General features: G+C 36.4%; 1 protein-coding gene across 2 annotated transcripts; it reads left to right on the plus strand.

Moving 5' to 3' along the window:
• Window positions 1-956: 956 nt before the first annotated feature.
• Window positions 957-19969, plus strand: SKB1 (SHK1 binding protein 1). Of its 2 annotated transcripts, XM_077359237.1 has the most exons (24): window positions 1450-1575; window positions 1953-2001; window positions 4511-4628; window positions 5680-5789; window positions 6377-6466; window positions 6561-6635; window positions 6964-7058; window positions 7217-7292; window positions 7402-7488; window positions 8802-8889; window positions 9239-9330; window positions 9437-9472; window positions 9644-9712; window positions 13225-13293; window positions 13568-13621; window positions 13884-13958; window positions 15391-15483; window positions 15586-15689; window positions 16511-16559; window positions 16646-16732; window positions 17540-17645; window positions 18342-18429; window positions 18520-18613; window positions 19617-19969. In XM_077359237.1, the coding sequence occupies exons 4-24, from the start codon at window positions 5730-5732 to the stop codon at window positions 19698-19700; spliced, it is 1671 nt and encodes a 556-aa protein (XP_077215352.1). In that variant the 5' UTR covers window positions 1450-1575; window positions 1953-2001; window positions 4511-4628; window positions 5680-5729; the 3' UTR covers window positions 19701-19969. The 2 variants fall into 2 exon arrangements, with proteins under 2 accessions (XP_077215351.1, XP_077215352.1); XM_077359236.1 differs by lacking the exon at window positions 1953-2001 and having other exon boundaries at window positions 957-1575.
• The last annotated feature ends 1318 nt before the right edge of the window (window positions 19970-21287 follow it).

Genomic DNA, 21287 nt, shown 5'->3' on the forward strand with positions numbered 1-21287 from the left:
TCGACTCCCCAAATGGATAAATCGACGCCCCGTGTGTCTATCTCTCTCCTCTTTCTCTCTCTAGCCTAGAGGAGAGAGAAAGACACATGGGTTAAGGACTTTGGCAAAAATCCATAAAATTTTCTTTCGCTCAACATTTGGTGGGTCTTGCCTAGGGCTGCAACTCAAGCCGGGTTTAAACCGACCCGCATCGACCCGACCCGAAAATAGGCTGGGTTGAGTTCAGGTTTCATGGGTTTTGGGTCGAGCCGGGTTGAGCATTCAAAAGCCCGCATGAATCTCGGGTCGAGCCGGGTTTGAAGGGGCCCGACCCGACCCGACCCGAGTTACATAAGTTATAGTATGTACATTTTTTTCTATTGTTAGTTAAAAGTGAAAACCCACGCACCCACTGTTATTGTATGTGAGTGTAATTTCTGCTTCTATGAGTTGAGTTGATCAAGTGTTTGATTGTAATTACAACATTGTTTGATTACAACATTGTTTGATTCAAGTGTAATGACATCATTGTTTGATTCAAGTGTAATGTGAGTGTAATTTCTGCTTCTATGAGTTGAGTTGCCTTGCCAAATAAGAATTTTCCTTAAAAAATTGCGTCAACGTGAAAAAATCCGACCCGACCCGAACCGACCCGAGATTTATCATGGGTAGGGCCAGGTTTGGGAATCATGGGTTTTCCGAAAAAAAACCCGACCCGAGATATTTCTCGGGTAGGGTTGGGTTCTCCAAAACCCGACCCGCCCGACCCGAGTTGCAGCCCTAGTCTTGCCTAAACCCGGCTTGCCCATCACAAAAAAAGAAAGATTTGGTCCAAGTTGAAAAGTCCTCATAAATAAATAGCTTGCACGGACCGGGTTGACTCGGCCGGTTCTCCAATCAACTCGCCGATTTTACTTCAACGCGTTCTCTTGGAAACCCTAGCCGACGCCGCATTCATGAATCTTGATACGTCTACTTAAACCCTCCTCCGACACTCCTCCTATGTTAGACGCAAAACCCTAAAATCTCCCTTCCTAGCATATTTCCCCTCTCATCTCTAGTTTATTCAAAACCTAAAAGCAGTCTCATAAGCTGTGTAAAAGCTCACTCTTCTTATAAGCCCTATTTGAGTTCCAAGCCTCCAGCTGAGTTTTCTGATCACCATTAGGGTTTCTGTCTCGAGATTTTGAGTCTCTCCCATTCTCTATTCACATAATTATCTATCTGAAATTTCTGTTTCTAAATCATCATCTCATTTCTGAGCAGATTTTTGTGATTTTGTCCGAGAACATTAGGATTAACCTCAAAGGTGTTACAGAATCGACGCTAGTGTTTAAGTAATAGGAGTCATGAAAAAGCTTTCGTTTTTTTAGGTTTTTTTAGTCTCTTCATCTGTAGGTTACGACTATTCTCGTAGAATTTTTTTAGATTTTTATCTTTTTGCCTCTCCTTGTTCCGAAGATGCCTCTAGGGCAAAGACAGGGAGATAGAAGTGATTCGCGGTACTGTGGAGTTGAGACAGAGTTCGACGATGACATGCCTCAAGTTTTGGCTCTCAATCTTTCTGGTGGATTTGATTTTATCGCCGCTCCTCTGGTTAGTAGAATTGATTTGATCTATGTTCTTGATAAAATGCTCAGTAAGCTTATTAGAATTCGTAGCTTATTCAAACTGCATTATGATAATGATAGAAAATCCTGGTTATGTAATTGAAATTCTTGAAACATAGAAATAGAAGTAATTTTTTAATTATGAATGTAGAAAGTGATAATTTTACACTGTCCACAATGGTGCTATTTGAAGATGAATTTATACCACTTCCAAACAAATGATTAACGTGCTTCTGAGTTCTGAGTCCTGTCAATTGTTAATCTGAAAGAGTCATGCCTTCCTTTTGTTTTGTTAATCTGTAAGAGCATTGAATAATTTTTTCCATCCTCAGTCAAACTACTAATTTCATTTTGTTTTTGCAGCTTATTTATTAGCTGGTCATTTTTGGAAATGCTCTATACTACGTGAAAGGTGGTGTCATTTTTTTTTTTTTTTTTGTGTTCTTATTCTAAGCTATACGTGAGAGCTTAGCTGTCAATTCTGATCCAGTGACCATTGTTTCTCTTGGATTGGAACATTTCGGTGGTCCGGCCATTCTGATGTTCCATTTTGGAAAAGACGCTACAAAATTTGAATTTTTTTTTTTCAAACTGAAGAAAAAACTGACCAGGAATAGGTCGCCCCTAGGTGTAGAATGTGGTGGAATGCCGGATATAGGAGAGCTTGCATGAAAAACTCGAATGTTAAATTACATTCAAAGCCTCTCAATTAACCTAGAAATTTTCCTGCATTTGTGGTCTTTTCCGACTGGAACAATGGACTTTCCAACCAGAATTTCCAGAACACTGGAATCAAATCTGAATTTTGGGAATTTCTATGTTTACGACCGGAAAGTTTTGATTTTCTTTCTGAAATCTGTTGGAAAGTGTTTGGTTGCACATTGTCTCGGCAGCCGTTGGCATTTTGAAGGAATTTCAAATGCCATTCCTCGTTTGGTTTCCAATATTGTGTAGAATTCCCAAGAGACTCCTAGACATGTTTTCTGGGTAATTATTGCCTGTATGCCCATGTGGCATTCATGTCCCCTCCTAACTTTCAAACCAAAATTTTGCCTGTATGACCACAAGTGAGTGTAATTGAGTTACACAACTTTTTTGAATTATTGTCTTTTCTTTAATTTATGTACTTTTGTGGTTTTATATTTCTTAGCATATATATATATATATATATATATATATATATATATATATATATTAATGTTATGGTGTTGGTAGTACTTAAAGTGGTTGCATCGATTTCACGAATGATTGAAACATCTGGTGGCCAATTAGCCAGTCACATAACAGCCAACTGGCTGCTTTTGTGTGAATGGTCAGTAAGCTCACCTATAGTACTGTGGTATTGTATTGCAAAGAGGAAACATAATTTTGTTTTCACTAAAATGCCATGACCTACATTTGAATAAATTGGCATGCAAGGTATGTCGCAGGTTCAGAGAGCATCTGAAAGCTACATTCTGTGTTGATAGTTTTGATTTCCCATAACCCACTTGAAGCTTTCATTTTCCTTCTATGTTATTTCGTGGATTTAAACGTCTTTTCGAATAATTGTTATTTCTTTAATAAATATCGGCAGTATGGATTTCCCATAACCCACATGAAGCTTTCACTTACCTTCTATGCTATTTCTTCAATCAATGTCTTTTCAAATAATATTTCTTTTTTTAATAAATACACTTTTGTTGTTTTATATTTCTTTGCATGTTATTATGGTGCTGGTAGTTCATAAAGCAGTTCTATTAATTTCATGGATGAGGTGGTCAATTATCCAATCACATAACTGCAAACTGGCTGTTTTTTTTGGGGTGTAAAGGGTCAGTAAGCTCTTATTTTGAACAATGGTGTTGGTATCACATGGGGGAAATATAATTATGTCTTCACTAATATTCCAATACCTACTTTTTGAACAAATTATTATGGAAGGAACATCACAGGTGCATAGAACACCGTGAGAGCACATGAAAGCTTTGTTCTGTGTTGCTACTTCCTTGTATGGAATTCTGAATTCCCATAATCCACTTGAAGGGTTCTTTTCTTCTCTGATATTTCCCTGGTGATGTTTTACGTAGAAAAGTCCAATTCGTCTTCTGAGAACAAACTGCAGAATAGTGCAAATTCATCTGATTCTATGCTATTTGATGGAACTGCCAATATCTAAGTCCAGACCATGTGCAGCTGTTTTCTTTTTTCCTTCGTGCGTTGTTAATTCTTTTTTAGCGAAATTTTAGTTGGGAAATCTGACCTGGAATGAGCGAATAACAGTCTGACTCGCCAACATCATGTTGGATCATTATGTGAATGAACTGATCTTTAGAAGTTGATTGGAAAATATTAGGATATAAATTCCAAATACAGCTTCAAAGAATGATACACAATAATATGATTATAACAAGTAGATTTGCCATAATATTTTAGTCAATTCTCAAGTTTTAATTTTTTTCCATAATAATATGATTATAACAAGAATGGGAAGGCATTTCGCGGATGGTCTGTTGCATCTGACAGCAGCCAACTCGTGAATGAGGACAAAATCTGCTGAAAAGTGAACCTCTGTGGCTGCTGTCAGATGCAACAGACCGTCCACGAAATGCCTTTTGCGATGGATGCTAGCAAATCCTAACAAGAATATATTGAAAAGTTTAATTCTCAAGTTTTATTTCCATTTAAGAAACTTACTATTAGGATGGGTGAAACTCAAAGCTTGCGGTAATTGTAAATTTGTGGTAGTGGTATTCAAGGAAAAAAAACAGGTAAAAGAGATTTAGAAGTGTCTCAAACATGCTGTTTCAACATTAATATTGATCTTATATGGCTGCTGTGCATATGACAGAAATCTATTCAGTTAATATTACATTGATTGTCATTGTTTTCTATTCCACATCTTGTTTATATGCTCATGCATTTATTACTCGGTGATACAGATTGACCCCAATTATAGGCCTAGTTTGGTGAAAAATGATGGTAGTGGAGCTGGTGCCCTGCCATTTGCAGGGTCAGACTTAGTCTTAACCCCCTCCCAATGGAGTAGTCATGTTGTTGGTACGTACTATTTGCATGGTAAACCCTTCCTTTTCGTGTCTATGTAATCGGTATCGTGGATTAAAATAACTTATAGCATAAAATTGAACATATATTGTATAAAAAACAAAATAAAGGTCCACCATTTAAGCAGTGGAGCAAATTTTGGTGAGGTTTTCATATTCTATTTAATTTATTTTACTTTCTTCACGATTATCATATATCATGTTTTTAAATTGGAAGACTTCATCTTTGGCCCTCTTCCTGCATTTTGTCGGTCTGCTAATGAGGTGGCTGATAGCTTGGTGAGATCGGGGGTGTCGAAAGAATCGTTAGCCCTCTTTGACTCTCTGCCCCCCTGATGTCCTTTTTCTTTCTTTTTTCTTTTATCATGTATTTCTCTTTGCTGGTATCTTGACCATCTTGGTCTCTTTTTTCAATAAAATTGGCTACCATTCAAAAAATAAAATAAAATTGGAAGACTTAATCTGTATAGGTCTATGAGATTTTAAAATGTAAGACTTCACTTTCTTGTCCTTGCATATCTTCGACTTATTGGTTCTCACAAGGAACCAAGGTGAATCCACTTATCATAAGTTCAAGAAAAAGTTATAACTATTTTTGGTGTTGTTAGTAGAGTTTGTTATAGATTATTAGTATAAGGTCTTCACTTGGATAAAAAGTAACAAAAAATGGATACCGAGAGAGGTTTTCTCCTGATTCCTGTCAGAACATGAATGTCTCATTGCATGAAAGCTGCAATTTTAAAGTGAACCCTTGTTTCCTTTTTAATAAGGATCCTTTACTATATATTGGTGAAGTTTGGTGATTTTCTACTTTTTATGTTTTTTATTTGATTTGTTGATTCTTTACCATGTAGAGTTTGGTGACCCTTTACCTGACTACCCTAGTTATTTTTGAAAAAGAAAAAAATAAAAATAGAGAAAAAGATTGGATTTGATATAATGGTTACCTATTATTGCACATCTGATACTTATTGAATTCAGCATGCTAGTCGTTTGGGTGTCACAGTCTCTTGCTACTCCCTTTAAATGTACTATTCCCTTCACAGGAAAAATTAGCTCATGGATTGACTTGGATTCAGAAGATGAAATACTCCGGATGGATTCTGAAATTGCTTTGAAGCAAGAAATATCATGGGCATCTCATCTCTCCTTGCAGGTCTGTTTTTTATGATTGTAAGCATGCTTTTGAAATTTGATATGATTTCAGTCATTAAACTCTCATAGATTGAATGGCATTCAAAACCGTTCATCGAAAACATTTTAATCTACTGCACTTGTCAACTGAGCTCCGTTTAAAAAATGGTTGACGACTAAGCTGAGTTCGCAGATAAATGCTAATTGCTTTTGCTTCTTTGGGTGAAAGGCTTTCTCATTTGAGTTGGAGTCAAGGTTTAGCCTCCACCTTGACTCTGCTTCTTGGCGTTTGGCCACGTCTGCGATAACAAATTCACTTTCTCTTCTTCTATTTCTTGTCTCCCTGTCGCAGCTGTCATTTTTCTTCTGATCATTCAGCCCAAGAAATTGCATTTTTCATGTTGTCATTTTAATGCAAACACAATTTTCCGCATATATTTATCTGTAATGTTGAGAATATAAAGGTAATTTCTGTTCTTTGTTTATGTATTTGTGACGGGTGCAGAATTGTGACATTTACTATACTTGATTCTTGGTGCTCTTTACAGAATATACCTAACTTTTGTTACACAAGAAGCTTATATTTTTTGCATTTTTTGTCTACTCTAGGCCTGTCTTCTTCCATCCCCTCGTCGATCATCCTGTGGTAACTATGCAAGATGTGTGAATCAGATTTTGCAAGGTCTAAACAATATGCAGGTGATTTCTTGCAACATAATCTTATGGAGGTTTCATGTGTATTTGCCTTTAGTGGCTTTTACTTCTTGTTCTTATGATTTACTTTATATTAAAGTTGTGGCTCAGGGTGCCATTGGAGAAGTCTGAGTTGATGGATGATGATACAGGGGATGAAAACTGTGACCGTTTGGTGAGTGATACCTGTTAATGTTGGTGAATTTTCCTATCTAATACCCTTGGATACTTGTTCTTTGTTTTATTGCTTAAATCTTTTGTTTTGTTTTGTTTGAACTATGCCCTAAAATAAAATCTTCTCTACATTTTCAAACCTCGTTTGAAAAAGGCCTTCGTCTATGTTTTGTATTGCAACACCGGGTTATATTTCACTGTTAAGAGAATAAGAAAAAAAAGCATTGGAACTTTAAAAAGGTACTTCTGTTATCTGTTCTTATATTTTACCTTCTTATTCAAGAGTCTTGTGTTACCTTTTTCTTAAATACTACTACTTTGTTCTGCAGAGTGGAGGTCGTGAGCTTGATACCTGGGAATGGTGGAATTCATTTCGTTTGCTCTGTGAGCATCACAATCAACTGTCAGTGGCTGTTGACATATTGTGAGTGAGATAAGCACAATTCTGAGTTTGTAGTGATGTTTCTGTGAAGTTATTCGTACAGACATTGTATATGAATTAAATGGTTATACCCATTAAAAAAATCAATTAAATGGTTATATGCTTGAGATGAGGACCGAATTAAAACACTTGTCTATTAGGAGTTCTCTCCCATCTGCAAACTCACTTGGCCGCTGGTTCGGGGAGCCTGTTAAGGCAGCCATCATCCATACCGATGTAAATATTTTCTAAGGTTTCCATGCTTTTATTTTGAGAATTTACATGTATAACATGGAAATGCAAGGATTGTTAGACTTCTGATCAGCTGGTTTTGTTGACCTGACAGTCATTTTTAACAAATTCCCGAGGATACCCCTGTTTGTCAAAGCGCCATCAGAAGCTAATGGCAGGGCTTTTTAACCACTCCGTGCAGGTAAGATGAATGAGGTTATTTTCATGTTTCTATTGCTCAAAAATAAGTTTGTAGATTCCCTTAAAAGGCATCCAGAAGTTTTTGCTAGAGATGTCTCAATTTGTCATTTGCTATTTGTTTTTACATTGAAGTGATAAGAAAACATTGATGCACTCACTCAAACCATTTAAAAAAAAAACCATTGTTGCACTCAAATTTTCCGATGTTCTACATTTTTTTATATGCTAATGATTTTGTGAGTATTGATTCTTCTTCATGAAATCTAGATTGAACTGAGATTTGATAATGGAAGGGCTGTTAGTGTATTTATATGTTGAAAAGTCTAGTTGCAATATTATCATTGACTATTCCTTCAATGGAATTGTGTTTGTGTTTGATTTTCATTATCTGTTTGGAATTTGTTTGCTGTTCTAACCATGGTTTTGAATTTTCACCGAAACCGACACAAAATGACCGAAATGTTTCCGTTTCCATCCCCATTGAAACCGAAACCGAAACGATCAAAATGCATAAATAAAATAATAAGCGTAATAGTGGTATAATATATTAGTATAAAAGGGCGGCCCAGTGCATGAGGCTCCCGCCATGCGGGGTCTGGGGAGGGCTAGATGCACGCAGCCTTACCCCTGCTTTGCAGAGAGGCTGTTTACGTGACTCGAACCCGTGACCACCAGTTCACAATGGAGCAACCTTACCGTAATGCATACTAATATAGTAGTATGTTATATAATTATGTAATGCATACTAATATAGGAGGTATATGCATTACATAATTATATTTATATAAATTACATGCGAAATGTGATGCATGTATTATGTATAAATATTTATATGAATTACACGTGAAATTTAGGATGTACTAAATTATCAGACATGTGCGACAAAGAATGTCACTAGGTGTTCGATATTTTTAAGCCATTATGGATGATTGTTTTGCTTATGTGATGGTTTATAAGTGTGTATTTGTTCTTATTCTAGCATTTCTTTAACTTTTATCTTTAAATTCTATCATTTGATTATGTTTCCATATGTTTTTGTGATTTTAAAGGGTTTTCATCGAAATTTCTGACCAAAACTGGAATGTTTCTGTTTTCGTAGCAACCGAAACCGAAATTGAAACCTTTGTCAAGTCTTTCTGCCTTTAGCAGCTCTTTTGGCACATACTTTCTGAAATTGGACTTTATTGGTACATCGTATAAAGTTTGTCATCTGTATCTGTTTATGAGGTTATCGTCGTAAATGGTCGATTTAAACTACTATCATTGTTAGAAGTCTGCTGATCATGCTGCTTGGTGTTTTCTTTTTTGTTTCAGATATTAATTTCCGGAAAGTTAATACACAATATTTCTTTGGAAAACTCCGAAAGCCTGCCTGCTAATCATAACGACAATCATGTTGAAGGTACATTTTTTAATTCATTGAGTTATTCTAAGCTGTCTTGAGGGGAGTTCACAAATGGCTTTATATGAGTTTTGGCTTCTATATCTAATTTTCTTTAGAGGTGATCTAACCTTCGTCACGACCAACTTCCTTGCACAGAAATGTGAACTATATTTTGCTGGCTGTTGTCAGCCTTATACACTTGTTTTTTTAATCTCAGCCCTTCACAAAAAGTGAAAGACTGATTTTAATGCAATGGAGCTCCGCCATGATGGATCCTAGCCTACTTCTTTTGTTTATTATGTAAAGGAATTATGCCGGGTTCATCTAGGCGTGTAATGACATTTAGATTTATGCATTTGCGATATAGGTATCGCTAGACATCCATTAAAGTCATACTTGGACTACATTGGGTATCTCTACCAAAGGATGGACCCACTTCCTGAACAAGAACGTTTCGAGGTATCATTATTGTCAGCTTTGAGATGTTTCTTTGCATCTCTTTAAAAATTCGGCGCCTTTTGTTTTTCTGTTAAATGTCTTTTGACTCTGCCAACTCTTATGACAGTTTGGTTACAGGGATTTTTTACAGTCTCCCTTGCAGGTATCTTTTTTATTTCACCTTTTGTCTCTTATTAAATGGATGTCTAAAACGTTTCATTTAGAGTTTCATGCCGCGCGGCGCCCATGCGCCCATTATAATGGGGTTTTTCCTTTTAATTCTTTATTGGTGGCAGATTTACTTGTCTTTCTTATTGGTTTGTTTTCCATGCAGCCTCTCATGGATAATCTAGAGGCTCAAACGTATGAGACATTTGAGAAAGATACAGTAAAATACAGCCAGGTCAGCATTATGATAAGCTGCTCTGTAACTTCTCAATTTCTACCGCTTTCAAGTGGGCCCCCATTTTATTTGATTGAATTTCAATTATAGAATACCCATTTCAAGTGGGCCTCTTTTTTGATCAACCATTGTATAAACCAATGCATATCAGGGTGTATTGTTTAATACCATGTGTTCTTTTATCTTTTCATAAATTTCCATGAAAAGTGAAAATTTAGCAAGGATCGAATACACATACGTATGTTCTTCACTTCTTTAAATATTTGCTATTACTGGTGTAAAATTTCTCGTTTGTAGTCTTGTTTTTTTTCCTGCTGCTTGCAGGCTTCCCTAGCTCATGATCATGATTTATTGTTTGTCCTATTTACTAAACTCACTATAAATTTGTAACACACTAATACAATATATCACATCTACTAGTCGGAGATATATATGCAAATTATTTTCTTTGAATGGCTATAAATATGCATTTTTTTTTTTCTATTCACCATCCTTAGTTTGTCGAGAAAAACAATTGAAATGGAAAAATGATCCACTAAAAGCTGAGTCAAGCTTCAATGTCATTTAAAAATTGCAAACACCAAATAAAAAAATAACATACATGAAAACAAAATATGAAAATAAATAAAAATACATGTTCCACTACCATATCTCACCAAAACCACGCATGCTTAATGGGTCACTTGTTTCTTGAAGAAAGATATTCATTGAATTTGATAGAAAGATATTCACATGCTTCCTTTGAGAGTAAACAACAAAAATAATCATGTGAGTGATAAAAAAAATCATTACTGGAATGGGAAGAACCAAGGTTGCCAGAGCGGGAATCGAAGGCTCCTGGGATGGTCGGAAGTGGGAATCGTGAAGTCACCAGAGAGTTGCCGGGGAGTCATCGGGGACTTGTCGGGGAATCGCTGGGCAGTTGGCCATCGCGAATCTTCGTGAAATTGCCTGGAAATCGTGTTTCACATAACATTAAACCGCGGTTCTCAAAAGTAGGAATCAGGTTTCCGGGGAATCATAAACCGCGATTCCCAAAAGTGGGAATCGGGTTTCCGGCAAATCCGAACCGGGATTCCCAGTTTTTGGGGATTCAAGAAGATTCCTGTTTTGGATTCGAGAACCCGGGAATCGAGGTTGCCCACTCCCAGGGAAGAATCCTGCATCCTTGGGAAGAACTTCCCTGAGCATCACTCTCACCTTTCTCTAATAGGCTTGGTAATAGGGTCTAGAATGAGATCTCACTTTAATTAAGATATCAATATTTCAAAATGTAGACGTTAGTTAAAAATTGGCCAAAGCAAATCCTAGCATTTTGTTAAATAGTGGCCAAAGCAAAATGAGTTTCTGCAACAATAAGAAGCCGAAGATGAGAGTAGTTTTTAAATATGGTGCCTGCATGAGAATGTTTGTGGACAAAAGTCCTTAGCATTTTTACTTCATCAATAAGAGAAATAATCTAAATAAGTTGATGAAATTGACTTTTATCTTTTTCATCAGGTTCACAAATATTTTTCATTGCTAAGTTATGAGTGTGTACAACAAATAGTTTCCAAAAGATATATGGATGCATATCCTCAACCTGATATTTGGTATTTTTACACAGTTGTGCATTATCCGTGATAACTTACTCAACATTTGATGGACCTACTTCAACAATCACATCTAGAAAAAGTTGTCATATACAAATTAAGTTGTCTTTGTAATTTTCAGAAGCATTGGTCATCTTAAAAAAAATAGGACCACCAGAAGAGGGTGCTAAGAAATTTATCAAAGGACGACTAATATTGTCTCTCTACTCGTAGCTAACGATAGAAGCACCACGTCGAGGACGGACATCTTTAATTGAACTCATGATTTGTTCAATGTTAGCCTATTTCCGAGTCATCGAAGTAGTCTTGATCATGGTTTTAAATTTCCACCGAAATTGACACGAAATGATCGAAATGTTTTCGTTTCCATCCCCACCTAAACCGAAACCGAAAGGATCGAATTGCATAAACCAAAAAATCGTAAGTGTATTAGTTGTATACTATATTAGTATGTATTATATAATTATATTTATACGAAGTGAATGCAAAACATTTTGCATTGTTTATAAATATTTATATGAATTACATGTGAAATTTGGTGGGTACTAAATTGTTTGACATGCGTGACAGTGCATGTCATTTGGTGTTTGATGTTTTAAAACCATTATGGGTGGTTGTCATGCTTATATGATGATTTCTAAGTGTGTATTTGTGCTTATTCTAGCCTTCCCAGAAGTTTAATATGTAAATTCTACCATTTGCATATGTTTTCATACGTTTCCTTGATTTTACAATATTTCCACCGAAACTGAAACATTTCCATTTCCGTGGGGTCCGAAATTGAAACCAAAACCGAAATTTAAAGCCTTGGTCTTGATTTTATCATAGGTAGATCCCTGTAGACCTCGAAACAATTCTTACGTTCTTGCTTGATCACCTGTCTAAAAATTGGATTCATAACTCCTTTTTTTTTTTGAATGGTTGGATTCATAACTCATGATAATATGATTCCAACTGAATAAAAGTATCGAACAATTAAATGATCATACTCATCACTTGCAGTAATATTAAATGTTGATTAATATTTCTGTCCCTTTCTCTTTTTCTTTTTGCTCAAATATTAAATGTAGGCGAAGGAATATTATTCATGCCATCATATGGTTGTAACAAAATTTTCCTATTTTTCACCTGATCAATCTTTCCTTAATGGTATTTATATCATCATCATCATAATCATTGATAACGTTGCATTTTCTATTTCTTTCTCTAAAAAATTGAAGCGAATGAGTCTTAACTCTAGTATATGATACTTTAAAAATTCATTTGCAAATACTATATCTAAATCTCCAGTTACCACAACCTCCTTTCAACTTCTCCAACCTTTATCTTGATTGCCTTGGGATAATTTATTACTACTGGGAGAAGTTATAGTTGCTACGATGTATTTAAAAAAAAAAATGCAATAAGATTAATATGTTTGTATCTCACATGTTAAAAAATCTTAAATTAAGGCATATGAACCATCTAGTAGTGTTTAAAAACTCCTTGACTCGGCAAGGAACTCGCCCAAGTCGACTCCTTTTTACCTCGGCCGCATTCCGCGTTTCACCACATCCGCGTTTTGCCTTACAGAGTCAATAAACTCCTTTGACTCTCCCGAGTTATGACCTTGTCAACCGTGTTAACCGCGTTCTTGGCCACGTCCGCGCTGAGTCAACAAGGATTTTTCTTGGCCGCGTTCCGCGTCAAATCCGCGTTTTTAAACACTGGCCATCTACTAATTGAAAATAACAAAGAATCGTCTTTGCAATGCAAGATAATCAGGTTGTCTATGTCGTCTTTATGGTTTTCATTTACGATCAGATGAATGATCATTCCATCTTTTATTACATGTTTTTATCACCTTCCATTTTACCCTCATAGATAAGCAGGATTGATCACATAATTTACTGCTCTTGTTTTGTTCTTTGACTTGGACAGTACCAAAGGGCAGTATACAAAGCTTTGCTTGACAGGGTCCCAGACGAGAAAGCGTCCACAACAACCACTGTAAGGGGACATTTTCAATTTTTCATGTAGTTTAATTATTTATTTGGGCCTACATTTATACTATTTAATTTTGAATTAATGCCATTATACTTTCATGATATGTTTTTAGAGCACCTTTTTTCATTTCCTAGAATCATGGGATTTTTGCAAATGTACATTTAAAAAAGAGCATCTTTTTTTCCAAACAGGGCACCCTTTTCTTTTCTTTTTTTTTCAAATTTTACTAAATATGATTCTAGAAAATGATACTTTTCCTTTGTCCATTTGCAAAAAGGTTCTGATGGTTGTTGGAGCCGGACGGGGACCACTCGTGAGGGCATCATTGCAGGTTCAGTCCCTTGCCTCCTGTATAAGTAGCTAATGTTTTGAACCATTCAAAAAAAAAAGTAGCTAATGTTTTGATGGCTGTTTGCTGTTTTTTCTCTTTTGAACCCGGAATTCATCTAGGAACCCTGGGCGGCACCTTAAATTTTATTAATATGAATAAAAGATACAAGAGGAGGTCATAAAACCTTCCCTCTAATCTGTTACTGTATGTAATGCATCACGACTTAATCAGTATTTGATTTCTCGTTGCCCAAACTATGCAGGCGGCTGAAGAAACGGGCCGGAAATTAAAAGTTTATGCTGTGGAAAAAAATCCGAATGCAGTTGTTACCCTCCATGTATGTTGTAGACACTAGTTGCACATTTTTTCGTAGCTATGATAATAATGAAAATCATATTCGCGTGATAGATAGGAATTGAATTTGCTGGAAATATGAAAACTATATTTTGCTTCTTGTAACGCACTTAAGTAATAAAGCTTAATACTTCCATTTAGTTTCTCATGTACTACATCGTGTTACAGCGTTTCTTTTAATTATTTTCTTTTCTGGCCACCCATATTCAGTAAGCAAGAAAGTTTGGAATCTTTTGACTGGGATTTTGTTGAACTAAACTCAATCCGGAGTTTGTGTGCATATTTTTTGTGTCCTCGTGGTAATTTTGTATCATGAAATTACTGAATGGAATCTGGATCAGAGATTCAGACCTGATTTTTTTTTACAACTCATTGACATTTTTTTTTTCTTTTACTAGAATAGTGTAGAGCAGTTGGTTCATTGCTTTTGATCCTACTTGGGGAGAATTGTAGTTATCACTTTTCTGAACTAACAACCTTGGTTCTTCTCAGTTTCTAATCTCGCTGTTCTTCAAGAAGGACATCAAAAGTAGGAACCATATTTGTGGAAATGTCTTCTTGATTCTCATATAGGTGAACATGGTCTATTCAGTTACTATATGATGAATCGATTTGGAAAGAAGGGAGATTGGGAGCCGTGTTTCAAAACGCGGATGCGGATTAATACGGCCAAAGCAAATCCTAGTTGACTCATCACGACGCAGGCGAGTAATCGGTTGACGCAGTCATTACTCGAGAGAGTCAAATGAGTTTTCATTGACTTTGTCAGGAAAAAAAAATGGATTAAAAAACGGCCAAGGTAAAAGGAGTCGACTCAGGGGAGTCCAAAATGATGCAGGGGAGTTTGGAAACTATGATTGGGATAGTATCATCATCTGGCAGAATTGAGTAATGCCTCATCAGTGTAATTCATAGAACGAATAAGACAAGATTAACTGTGTAGGTAGGGTGTCTAGGTGAGGTCCAATGACTGAAGCTAAAGATTGGTGCAACTATGGAGTTTGTCTTCAGCCCGAGTAGAAACAAAGTCCCCGTTAATTAGCAAGGGACAAGGAAGATCTCCTCACATTAATCCAATATGGTGCGGAGCACAATGAACGAATATGAAAGTCGTGATATTCTAGCTTAAATAGCATGTAGTTGTCAAGGGGCAAGGAAGATCTCATCACATTAATCCAATATGGTGTGGAGCACAATGAACAAATATGAAAGGCGTGATATTCTAGCTTAAATAGCATGTAGTTGTCAAAGGGAATGGAGGGATTGATGACCCCATTTGTTTGCCTGCCTGCTCTCCATATTTTCTCTCTTGGGGTTGTTGGTGACACCTTTTTATTAGATGTAGTTGTCAAAGCGGATTGTGGGTTGTTGATCCCATTTTTTTATGCCTGGTATCCATATTTCTCTTTATGCAGAGCTTGATCAAACTAGAGGGCTGGGAGAACATTGTGACTATAGTCTCTAGTGATATGCGTTTCTGGGATGCCCCTGAGAAAGCTGACATTTTGGTATGCAAGCTCCTTGAACTGTAATTCTGACTTTGCCTGGTATTCAACCATATGATTTTGGTAGTTACTTTACATTATTTCATCTGTAACATGTTGGTCTAGGTGAGTGAGTTGCTGGGTTCTTTTGGCGATAACGAGCTTTCTCCTGAGTGCCTTGATGGAGCACAGAGATTTCTGAAGCCTGATGGAATTTCAATTCCTTCATCGTAAGTTTGCCTTCCAATGATTTTTTGCAAATACTTTTTGATTTTTCGGTTATGGACATACCTGGACTCTATTATTAGGAAAATTCCTGGTATATATTTTCCTTCTTTTTGTGTATTACTTATAAACTCTTTCTATAATTAGCGGATTTTTTATTTATACAAATTTGTTTTCTGTATTATAGTCTTTTATGAACTAGTATTTGTGCAAAATTATACCTTTCAATATTCACAATAAAGCTGCACGTATGTGTTAGTGTGTTACATTTTGTATGGTTAATGTCTGTCACTTAGGCTCCATTCAATTGTGTTCTTTGCATCGGAAAACCCAAGGAAATGACGCGGCAAGAAGAAAAGGAAAGGAAAAAAAAAGAAAAGAAAAAAAGAGAAAAACTGCATTCTGTTGTCAAGAAAAAGGAGAGGGAGGGAGGGATTCCATCTTTTCAGTTTGCAGATTTTTTGTTTCAAAAAATCGGCAAAAAAGTGTGGGACTCCACATTGGTGCTTGGGTGGCAGCTAAACATGCGGTCAACGGATTTTGACGGAAAAAAAACCTGTGTGACGTGCAATTTAGTTAACTGAACTGGCCCTTAATCCCTTTTGGATGTGTTCGTCACAGACATTCCTTGGCCTAGGTGCCTAGCCACCTTTGTATGCATCACTTGTGTAAAATGTACCTTCCTTTAAATCGATTTGTTCTTTCTTTTCTTTTGTTAATGAATGGCTGCTCTAGGTACACAAGTGCATGATTAAATGTGTAAAATGTAACTTTCTTTAAATTGATTTGTTATTTCTTTTCTTTTGTTAATGAATGGCTTCTCCAGGTACACAAGTTTTATCCAACCAGTGACCGCATCAAAGTTATACAATGATGTAAACCTCTTCCTTGTACACTTAGATATGCTATCCTTTTCTTGTAAGAAACATGCTTTTTTAATTGCTGGGAGGGATGTTTGCAGGTGAAGTCGCATAAAGATGTGGCACACTTTGAAACTGCTTATGTTGTCAAATTACATAGCGTGGCAAGGCTTGCTCCTTCCAAACCCGTGAGATTTTTTTATTTGTTCTTATTTCATCTCAATTCCTTTATTATCTTAGGTCTATGAGCTGTATTCATGGGGGTGACTCATTTTTCTTTTTTCTTTTTTCTTTTTTGTTAACAATATCAACCGGTGCATAAAAAATTTTAGTGCTAACCTATGCATTGTACATGTGTTTTAATTGTTAGTTATCACAAGTATCTGTGGTGCCATATTTTTTTGATCTGATGAAGCTTTATTAAAAGAGGAAAAACGCTCGACTGAGACAGTCAAAGCAGAGAAGAATACAAGGAGAAAATGGAAAAGTTTTTATTGATCTGTAACTAATGCCCCCTTTGTTTTTATAATCACCTTTCTGTCATCCGTGCTCCCTTTTCACTCTACTCGTTTTCCCCTTTTCTGTCAAACATCCACTCACCCTGGTCAGCAGTTTTGGCAATGTCACCTTGTGCAACAGTTCCTTCCAAAATGTGCTACCATTTTACTGTATTATTTATCTATTTTTTTCTAGTTATTTTCATTTTTTGGTTTCCTTCAAATCATTTTAAACAAATTACTGAACTGATGGGTTTTATCCACTGTCAACAATACTGAATGTAACTTCTCAAAAGGTTTTGTTTGTTGTTACTCCCTACTGAAATTGTTAACTATTCTAAAATCATTCTATAGTATTTCAATCATTGAAAGTTGATACTGGTAGTTCAGTTTTGGAGAAAACCAATGCGATATTCCATTATAGCAGTTTCTTTTAGTAATCGAGTAGAATGCTTCCATCTATTTTATTTTTTTAATTTTTATCTGTATTTTTCTTAGGTTTTCACATTTACACATCCAGATCACTCGACTAATCAAAGCAATCAGCGGTATAAGAAGTTAAAGTTTGAGATGCCCAGCGATACTGGATCAGTGATGGTTCACGGTAAGCTGTCAAAGTCCTTTTCATGGTTTTTATTTTGATATCCTTTTCAAATCAAAAGATAAAAAACTTCTTAGTGTGTGGACATGAAGACAAATTGAATTGACTTGCTTTTCCTGGTAAAGTGGGTTTTTCATTTTGAAATTTGTTTGATGTAGTTCAGAAAAATCTTAGATGAAGTTACCATTCAAAATAAATCTTAAATGAAGTTAGGAGCTTGAGAACTATACAGGAAAGTAAAGATTGACAAAACATGAGAACTATACAGGAAAGTAAAGATTGACCCCAACCATCTGATCTGCACTTCATTTTGGTGAAAGTCAAGTTATTTTTTCTTCTAGACTATGTCCAGTGTCTGATATTGCAAAACTCTCCTTTGTCCTACCCAAAAATCAATGGGAAAAAGGAATAATAAAGCTTTCTCATTAAAGTCAGACGTGTTACATGGGGCAGTAAACTCCCCTTAGTATTTCGAATTACTTTATGAACCAATTTAACTCACCAACCACTTTAAATATTTGCATCAAATTGGTGGTCCAAAGCTCGTAAAAGTAATTGTGGCTGTGTATATCCAACGACTGATTAAGAGTGACAGCAATTCAAAAAATAACTAGATTGCCAATAATTCAAAAAATAAATGTCCTTTTCTTTTCTAGCATGAAATTCAATTATCATGCCATTTGTTGCACTGGTTGGCAGGGTTTGCTGGGTATTTTGACGCGACCCTATACAAAGATGTTCATCTCGGCATTGAACCCACCATGGCGACGCCAAACATGTTTAGTTGGTATACACTTGAATTTATGTCATGTTCAGTCTTTCCATAGTGATTTAACAAGTGTGATTCCCTTCTAATCTCTCTCTTTCTTCTGACCAGGTTCGCTATCTTTTTCCCATTGAGGACACCCGTGTGCGTACGTCCTGGTTCTCCTTTAGAAGTTCACTTCTGGCGTTGCTGCGGTTCTACCAAGGTAATCTCTAATCAACTTGTCAATGTTTAATCAATGAAATATTTTTTCTCTATATCCATATCCATAATATTTAGGTTGTCCGCAAAATTGAAAAGATGCATTGATGGTTATTGGCAATTAATTGTAAACTAATTCCCAAACAATAATATAAGGTCTACGAACTTTTAATAAATCGAAAAAACTACCATTTCCTGTTGCATCATTCTTGAGATCGCTGCCATACACTTGGCATAGGCACATGACTCAAACTGCATGGCCAAGTTGTTAGGATGGGTCCCATTATCTGCCCCAACTAAGCATAAATTTTAGGACACCCTTCGTTTTGAGTTTCGTAATCTCTTTGAACCACGAAGATTTACCTCCGCACCAAACTTAATCCACCAGTTCACCATTATGGGTCTATCGGGTCATGCTACATGGATTTTTGAATGCACGAAGTACCCGTTTCAAAAACACTTCTGTCCGTTCTAACATTTCGTGGATTTGGTGTGAGCCACTTACTCTTTTAATACTAACACAGATTTACAGTTACCATAGATGTTGAATTTTTTCTCCAGTGTAATGCCTTGGTGTTTAACATGCATTTTGAATCAGTAGACTTGAGTTCCACACTTGCATTAACTGTGGGTGATAGGGTCCCTTTGAAATGGTAAAGAACTCCTAAAAAAAGAACTGGAATCCCCTTGAGAAATGATAAGGGACTCTTTAAGAAGAAGATGGAAAAAGAAACGATAAGGGACTAACATAAAGACACGGTCCCAACGATTGCAACATGACAGGCTACTGAACAAGCCCGTAGCTTCTCTTTGGCTCTGTTTCTTTCGATGTAAAATTGATGTAAAACAAATTTTACATCCATTTTCATGTGAAAAAATGGGTGTTTAGATTTGTTTTGCGCGGTTACGCCCATTTTACGTTGAAAGAAATAGAGCCTTGCCATGTTTTTGATTGATTGTACAGTTTACTGCCCTGGTAGTGATTGGATTTTGTTTGACTTGTGCAGGTTTGGTATGAATGGTGTGTCACATCACCCTCCGCTTCGCCTATCCACAACCCTAACGGTCGTTCTTACTGGGTGGGCCTGTAATCTATATATATTCTCTTTATATCTTTGGTTTTTTGCAGCTCTAACCAGAGAAAGAGCTGGAGAAAAAGCCTGAATGCGGGAACCCAAGAAAATAGTCCTTTGGAAGAGGTTTGCCCATTGTGTATCAGTCATTGATTTGAGGGAGAGAGAACTGAGTGCCCTCTTACCAAATTTTTAGAAGAATTATGTTGAGGTTTGGCGGATTTTGGTGACATTAAGATGGCCTCTAGAGTTTCTGATGTTTTAATGAGAAATCAGAGTGTTCTTTATCTTTGGGAGATGATATACACATTATAAGAGAAAACGGTTGGAAGGGCGTGTGCCAATACCAATATATACCTTGCTTTTTTATCATCTGATATATTGCGATAATAAAAGTATAAAACCATGGCTGACATGAGTGATGTTTGTATTTGTTTTCAATCTCAGGTCATTCACAAGCAGTCAATGGCTAATTTTGGCACAAAAGGGCTCCAAGGTGATGGCACTCGGACCATCTCTTGCAGGCTACTTGCATTAAAATATGAGGAGTGCTAAACTCAGGGTTGCCCTTTCAAAAATGAGGGGAAAGGATGCCTCCATTGGCTACCCATCACCAAATTGCATTAATAATGGCTGAAAATTCCGAGTTTGGTGATGGGCGGCCATTGGGGGCACCCTTTCTTTGCGAGGGTGCCTTTGAGTTTAGCATTCCTCTTAAAATATAAATAAATAATTTTTAGATATATAAGTAGGCAATTACTCATTTAGTTTGCATTCTTCAAATTTTCTTATCCTTCACATTCCGCTTCACTTTAAGAAGTCAGTGGTTTTAGCCACAGAAACGGAAATCAGCTTTAGCCACCCAAACATCTAGAGTTTCCGATGTTGAGAGAGGCGTAGGGACTAGGGAGAGATTTGAGAAGGCAAAAGTGAAGAGATGGTGCGAAGTAACTGAAAAATAAGGCAAACCTAAGTAGATTTTTTCTTTTCCCTTTTTTTTTTCAGCCAATTCACACTTTCTCCTCAGTCTTCACTCATGCCCCTCAGGTCTCTTTCTCTCTCTCTCTCCAACCCTCATTGTTCTCCTACCATTTGATAAACTAATATTCCATGGAAAAAAAATTTCATGGCTGCCAAACATGTTGCATAGGCCTTAGGTTGAGTACCCAAAAAAAATAAATTAAAAAATTAAAAATGGAACCCAAGTCAATTGGATTAGTTCCTGTTCAAGAGTTAAAAGTCTATGAAGACTTGGTCAATTATGAAAGTTGTGGCATTAAAAAGGGAAATATAAGGGAAATGGTGGGTCCAACTCCTATCTGGGTAATCTAAACCTTTCATTTGTTAAAATGGGCGGCGGCTCAAAAATTTTCAACAAATGACGGTATAAAATACTCAACAAAATTGAAGGGTTAACATCATCCTATGAAGAGGATTTTTGGGGGCAATGCCTACCTCACAAATGAATGGTTTAGATTACCCAGATAGTTGGACCCCACAGTACTTTCTTATCAGCCTGTATTTTCTGCTCTGAAAAACACTTTGAAAACGGGATTCCGTTTGGAAAGTAAAAAAGGACTGACATCTCGATTGCTCTGACCTTTT

Source organism: Tasmannia lanceolata, unplaced genomic scaffold, assembly GCF_043159265.1.
Source record: "Tasmannia lanceolata isolate RefF3 unplaced genomic scaffold, GAP_Taslan_0.1 ptg000018l, whole genome shotgun sequence".
Lineage (NCBI taxonomy): Eukaryota > Viridiplantae > Streptophyta > Magnoliopsida > Canellales > Winteraceae > Tasmannia > Tasmannia lanceolata.

Excerpts from the sequence above, each read along its gene's own strand:
- SKB1 (XM_077359236.1), top strand. The coding sequence starts at position 1,441 with ATGCCTCTAGGGCAAAGACAGGGAGATAGAAGTGATTCGCGGTACTGT. Across the intron at positions 7,489-8,801 it reads TTTTTAACCACTCCGTGCAG|ATATTAATTTCCGGAAAGTT; the intron begins GTAAGATGAATG and ends TTTTTGTTTCAG. Across the intron at positions 13,622-13,883 it reads TCGTGAGGGCATCATTGCAG|GCGGCTGAAGAAACGGGCCG; the intron begins GTTCAGTCCCTT and ends CAAACTATGCAG.